Source organism: Lactuca sativa, chromosome 1, assembly GCF_002870075.4.
Source record: "Lactuca sativa cultivar Salinas chromosome 1, Lsat_Salinas_v11, whole genome shotgun sequence".
NCBI classification, from domain to species: domain Eukaryota; kingdom Viridiplantae; phylum Streptophyta; class Magnoliopsida; order Asterales; family Asteraceae; genus Lactuca; species Lactuca sativa.
Window position 1 is genome coordinate 244,333,429 of NC_056623.2, and position 7,343 is coordinate 244,340,771.

Consider the following 7,343-nt stretch of genomic DNA (forward strand, 5'->3'; position numbering starts at 1 on the left):
AACAAATCCCAAGATCTCTGATATAAAAATCTCCATCAGTGTGTGTGTACGTGTCAAGCCGTCGCCTTCCCATGGTCCTCGCTGGTACCTGAGACATCAAACATAACAACTGTAAGCATAAATGCTTAGTGAGTTCCCCAAAATACCACATACTACAAATACGCCACTCGAGGCTAACCCGACCCTCTGGTCAAGATGTCTCAGTGGGACCTTCCAGTCCCGCAGCTCGTCGGACCCTCTGGTCCAGTCATAGCTCATTGTGCCCTCTGGCCCGAACTGAATCGTTGGACCCTCCGCTCCGGTCTATATAGTCATACAGCATACAATAACACATAGCATACAATCTCATAAATAGCACATAATCTCATACATAACACATAAGACCCTCTGGTCAACTCATAATACCACTCAAGGTAACGTATAGTGAGAAGACTCACCTCGCGTGTCTCAGTAACATGAGTTTATGACCATAAACTCATTGTTTGAGGACCTTAGAACCGAGAACTCCCTTAGGGAGTTTTCCTTGAACCCTACACCCACTAGCCATGCCCTACAACACTTGGATGAAACTCTTGTGATCTTTAACACTTGAAACAAAGTGTTTCCATGTTCTAGAGTGTCCCAACTTAATTTATTAGTTATAAATTGACTAATTAGTTATATATATATATATATATATATATATATATATATCTTTATTATATGATAACTAGGCTCTTTGTGTGTGTACAGGTCTCCATTTGTCACCTAGCACCGTATCCGACATTTCAATCCAATCCACTCACTACAAGTGAGTTCATACCCCTTTAACTAACCTTTGAAATACTTTTAAATGTTTTAAATGCTTTATGGGTGGGAATACAAGTTGAACCATGTTAGTTATTTGATCAATCACATGTGATTAATAACCAACATGCAAATGGATTTTTCATGTGTTAAACTGTTTTATCAAACAAATGACTTTAAACTGTTATCAAACTATTTTACATGTTTTTAAACTTATATATTGTTAAAAACCATGTCTACTACATATATAGTTATATAAATAAGGTTTGAAGGACTTAGGAGAGATAACCCACTTTACTTCCTGTCCTCGTTGGGTTGTGGTTCTAAAGTACCCGGTTGTTTGTCCGAGTGTCGTTGAATCCTTACTTATATATTATGTATATATGTATACACATAAAGATTTATATCTCAGTTCAGTACATTCATTCATTCATTAAATTTACTAATAAACTATAATAGGTGTAGTTTAGGGTTATACTACTTACTACTTCAGTTCTACGAATCATACAAGAGTTAGTTCATTCATGAGTCATTACTTATTACTATGAGAACATATACATTATATTACTATGAGAAAATGTACAACTATACTAGAAGGTGAACATATACAACTATGCTAGAAAGATAACATATACAACGATACTAGCACGAGTAACAATACATTACATATACATGAATACATTAACATAAATGTGATCCACTGTATCAGAGCATGCCTTCAATGTCGTGGCCCGAGTTGTAGCAGAGTCTCTTAGAGGGAGAGCGTGAGTTTGTGTATAGATCTATACTGGATTGACTATCCTACACCTTGCTGCTAGCTACAGCCGGACCTGAAGGTCTACGGGTGCCAAACGTCATACCTTTTTACGACTTACATTGTTGAGCTTCATAGTCGATAGTATGGTACAATTAATCACATAATACCTTGATATAAATCCGGTTTAAGGTAGTTAGTACAACAGTAGTTCCTATAATACAACACTATAGAACTACATTAATTTACCCTTTACATATATTCAGTGATCATTTCACGTAAACATTAATGTACAAACTATATTTTGATAATGATAGTTACACTTGGGAAAATCACACGCTTTTACGAGAAAGGAAGATACAAAACAGTTATGCCTTGTTAGAAGGCTACTTTTAGTAGGAAATATAGGATTTTCAAGGAGATACAAACTTTTACAAACACTTACAAATATTCATATACTTTTATTACAAATGTTTACAAACTCGTACTTCAAACCACGTTCAAACGTTTTGATACAAACACCGACACTAAATACTTATGAACTCACCAGCTTTAATGTTGATAAACTCTTTCAAAATAACTTGTATTCTCAGGTCATCAGTAGACAGGTACTGAGGCTAGATTTTGAGAAGATGGAGCGCATTCAAGACTCATTTTGTTATTTTGATTTACATTTTTGGTGTCTATAACTGTACAGAACACACTTGTATTAATATTACATATTTAATGCAATGGATGATGTTGTTTGCTTGTTTGCTATTATACTGTGTTGTGATACTTTACATGACGTCCTCCACCCTAGAACGTTTCCGCTGTTCTTGGTTTTGGGGTGTGAGGAATATTCACTACCACCCCGGAATGAGATGGTAGCAATAAATTCCCAACATAGCTTAGCAAACACTGGTTCTTGAATTTTAAACAGCTGCAGCCATCCATCACAAATTATTGTAGATTCCCCCACATCACAATATTTCACCAGATAAGGTGTCAATTCTTCTTCCAGACCAATTTTTCCCAACCAATCCCAATTAATTGCATTGGGAATGTGAATTTCTTTTTGCTTGAGAGCCTCCAATCTGTTGTTTGCACGGGCTTGTGAAGATCTTGAAGTTATTTGTTGAAAAGTAAGCCATGGAATATCTCCTTGACCTCCTCCCCTTGATGTCTGCCCTCTTCTAGACATAATTCCTGCATAATGACATCAAGAAAACAACAACAAACAAAACCCAACAATTAAAGTGAACCAAAACAGATCTGTCTTGGCACCTACTCGCCGAGTTCATGAACTACTCGGCGAGTGGGATGAAGTTTGGGACAGATTTCAATCGGACCTTATTAGGTCAATCCAAACACCTAAATTTGCAAAGGGGTTCACTATTCTAAGTCCCTTAAACACAATTCCATAAGAAATTTTGTCTAAAGCTTCCTAATTCATGGTAAAATTGAAACCCTAGAATTGGAGAAAACCCCAACTCCAGATTTTAAGCAAAATAAGAACCAAGAATTGATAAAGTTTCAACCTTTAACAAGTATACAAAGTAAAAATCATACCTTTTTTCTTGGTGGATAGAGATTCAACAAAAAATTAGAGAAATGGCTTGAGAGGAAGAGAGTGCTCGGCGAGTATGAAGTGTTGGTGAAAGTGAGTAAAAGAAAACGAAACCCTTATTTATAGATTGTAAAAACCCATGTAAATGGTCGTACTCGCCAAGTAGAAATACCTACCCGCCGAGTAGGAACACATATTTGCGATTTTCGGGGATTTCAAAAAAGTACTCGCTGAGTAGTACATATAAACTTGGCGAGTAGAGCGATCAGTTTGAAAAAAAAACTCAATTTTTTAAACCACCAACCCACACTTTGAGCATTACTTTCCCTCAAGAAATCATTTAAAGCAAAATTTCATTAGAAGAATGAAAAGAAAACAAATCCTAAAAAAATGAAAAAGAAAACAAAGGGAAAAGAAATGCAAACTCTAAACTCGGGTTTCCTCCCGGAAGCGCTTCTTTTTAAAGAGTCATTAGCTGACTCCTTCCATTCTACGTTTCTGCCATACCCTCCAGCATCAGCCCTTCTTCTATGTCTTCATTTCTCGGGATTCCTTCTTCGTATTTTTTTCACTCTATGTCCATTAACTTTGAATGGGGTACCATCTCTTGATAATAACTTGATAGCTCCATGTGAAAACACCTTCTTCACTAGAAATGGACCATCCCATCTTGACTTGAGTTTGCCCGGAAAAAGTTTGAGCCTTGAATTAAAAAGCAACACTTTTTGGCCTTCATGAAAATCTTTATTACCCTTGATCCTCTTGTCATGTCAACTCTTGGTTTTCTATTTATAAATCAAGGAGCTAGTATAAGCCTCATTTCTAAGTTCCTCAAGAGCATTCATTTGCATCAACTGGTTTTTTTGAAGCTCAGCTATATCAATGTTGCACATTTTTAAAGCCCAAAAAGCTTTATGCTCTATTTCCACCAGTAGATGACATTGCTTTTCATAAACTAGCCTATATGGTGTAGTACCAATAGGTGTTTTGAAAGCTGTTCGGAAGGCCCAAAGTGCATCATCTAACTTATCTGACCATTTCTTTCGATTGCTCCCCAACGATCTCACCAAAATTCTTTTTAAGGCTCTATTTGTCACTTTAGTTTGCCCACTAGTTTGTGGATAATAGATGTAGAGAATTTATGGGTTACCCCATATTTCCTTAACACCTTTTCTAATTGATCATTGGCAAAGTGAGTGCCTCGATCACTTATAAGGGCTTTAGGAACTCCAAATCTCGAAAATAATTTCTTCAAAAAACGTACCACCACCCGAGCATCATTAGTTGGTAAAGCTTGATCCTCCGCCCACTTGGATAAATAATCAACTGCCACCAATATGTATTTCTTGCCTTTTGACATGGGAAATGGTCCCATGAAATCGATCCCCCATACATCAAATACTTCGCACACTTGAATACTATGTTGTGGCATTTCGTTTCGGGATGAAATGTTTCCCGCTCTTTGGCATGCATCACACTCTTTGACATATTAGGTAGCATCTTTAAAAATTATGGGCCAATGAAACCCAATATCAAATATCTTCTTAGCGGTGTAGTGTGCTTCATGATGTCCATCGGTGGGTCCGCTATGATAATGCTCCAAAATTTGTCGACTTTCATTTCCGAATACACATCTCCGTATGATTCGATCTGCGCAACTTCGTAAAAGATATGGCTCATCCCAAAAGTAGTATTTTATTTCTAAAAAGAATTTCTTCTTCTGTTGACGGGTAAGATCTTTTGGGATGTACTTGGTAGCTAAGTAATTAGCTATGTCCGCAAACCATGGCTCTTCTCCCGTGGTCACCATAATGTACTCGTCCAGAAAGTCATCTCCAAGTTTACCTTCCACCAATGCCTCCAATTGCGGGTTTTCTAGCCTTAATAAATGGTCGGCTGCTACATTCTCAATTCTTTTCTTATCGCGTATCTCATTGTCAAATTCTTGTAGAAGTAGAACCCAACGTATCAATCTTGGCTTGGCATCCTGCTTGGCAAACAAATACTTGATAGCAGAGTGGTCAGTAAAAACAGTGGTTTTAGATAAAACTAGATAAGGGCGGAATTTGTCAAAAGCATACACCACAGCTAGTAATTCTTTTTCGGTGGTGGTGTAATTTTCTTGGGCCGGATTCAAAGCCTTACTTGCATAATAAATGGGTCGAAAGTGCTTATCAACCCTTTGACCAAGGACAGCTCCTAATGCAAAGTCACTAGCATCACACATTATTTCAAATGGTAAATTCCAATTCTGGGAAATAATGATCGGGGCATTAGTTAATTTTTCTTTAAAAAATTCAAAAGCCTCTAAACACTCTTTAGTAAAATTAAATGGTGCATCTTTTAAAATTAGTTGTGTTAGAGGTCTAGCTATTTTAGAAAAATCTTTTATGAAACACCGGTAAAAACTCGCGTGCCCTAGAAAACTTCTAATGCCCTTCACATTAGTTGGTGGAGGTAATTTGGCAATTGTATCTATTTTTTCCCGATCCACCTCAATTCCCGATTTGGAAACTTTGTGGCCTAAAACTATACCCCCTTTAACCATAAAGTGACATTTTTCTCAATTAAGGACTAAGTCGGTTTTTTCACACCTTGCAAGCATTAAATCAAGGTTAGTGAGACAATCATGGAAGGAAGATCCAAAAACAGAAAAATCGTCCATAAATACTTCCATGAATTTTTTCGCCATGTCTTGGAATATGGCCGTCATGCACCTTTGAAATGTCGCAGGTGCATTGCATAACCCAAAAGGGCATGCGACGATAGGAAAAAGTTCCACTTGGGCAAGTAAAAGTGGTCTTTTCTTGGTCTATTGGGTCTATGGGTATTTGGAAGTAACCCGAAAATCCGTCTAAGAAACAATAATAACTATGTCCCAACAATCTTTCAAGCATTTGATCAATAAAAGGTAAAGGAAAATGGTATTTACGAGTGGCATCGTTTAGCTTTCGATAGTCGATGCATACTCGCCAACCGGTTACCGTTTGGGTCGGAATAAGCTCGTTCTTTTCGTTGGTTATGACTGTCATCCCTCCTTTCTTGGGCACCACCTGGACAGGACTTACCCACAGACTGTCAGAAATAGAATAAATGATCCCTGCATCTAGGAGCTTGACTACTTCCTTCTTGACCACTTCTTGCATGTTTGGGTTCAATCTTCTTTGGTGTTGCACAATTGGCTTTGCTCCTTTTTCCAAGTTGATCTTGTGAGAACAATAAAAGGGGCTTATTCCCTTGATATCACTAATGCTCCATGAAATGGCACGCTTACGCTTCTTCAAGACTTGAACTAATTCTTCTTTTTTCAGATTTGGAGAGTTCAGAAGCTATTATAACTAGTTTTTGATGACCATCTTCAAGGAAGGCATACTCCAAGTGATGTGGTAGTGCTTTGAGCTCTGTTTTTGCATTTTGCATGTTGTACTCGTCGAGTACAGGTAAGGGACTCGTCGAGTCCTCTGCAGAATTCACCATTTCTTGGGTTTCTTCAATTGGACTCGGCGAGTAGACCGAGTCTACTCGGCGAGTAGATTGCTCAAATTTCTTCAGTAATTCCTCATAATCAGCTTCTTCCAGCAGTCTCTCAATTTCCAGTAGGTCTTTTTCAGCATCAAGTTCTTCATCAAAGATGATGGTGGAATTGTTTGGATCTTGATTATCCCATTCCTCCATCAATTCATCCAACATGTAAATTGAAAATGTCGTGTCATCACTATTCCTCGCATGCTTCATAGCTCAATCAACCTCGAAAGTGACGGAATCATCCCCCACCCGTAGAGTAAGTTTCGAGTCTCTCATGTCAACTATAGCACTTTCCGTGTCAAGGAAAGGTCTTCCAATGATGATCGTGACTTGAGGATCCGCTTCCATGTCTAGAATTATAAAGTCTGCAGGAAACACGAACGTGTCCACCATTACCAATAAATCTTCACATATTCCTCTTGGAAATGTGACTGTTTTATTTGCTAAGTGAATTGCCATTCGAATTGGCCTTGGTTCCGGGAGATCCAATTTCTTGAAAAATGAATAAGACATGAGGTTCACACTTGCTCCCGAATCAGCTAAAGCATGAATGGTGGCCAAGTTACCAAATTGGCATGGCAAAGTCAAGCTTCCCGGGTCACCCTTCTTCTTTGGTAGTTTTCTTAACAAGGCAGATGAGCAGTTTTCAATAAGAACTACCTTTTTTACTTCCTCCATCTTCCTTCTATTGGTTAGAAGCTCCTTGAGGAATTTGGCATATTTTGGCAT

General features: G+C 37.9%; 1 protein-coding gene across 1 annotated transcript; it reads right to left on the reverse strand.

Annotated features, from left to right (window-relative positions):
- Positions 1-6,827: 6,827 nt before the first annotated feature.
- LOC111912816 (uncharacterized) lies at positions 6,828-7,343 on the reverse strand. The gene has a single exon (XM_023908542.1). The coding sequence runs from the start codon at positions 7,341-7,343 to the stop codon at positions 6,828-6,830; it is 516 nt and encodes a 171-aa protein (XP_023764310.1).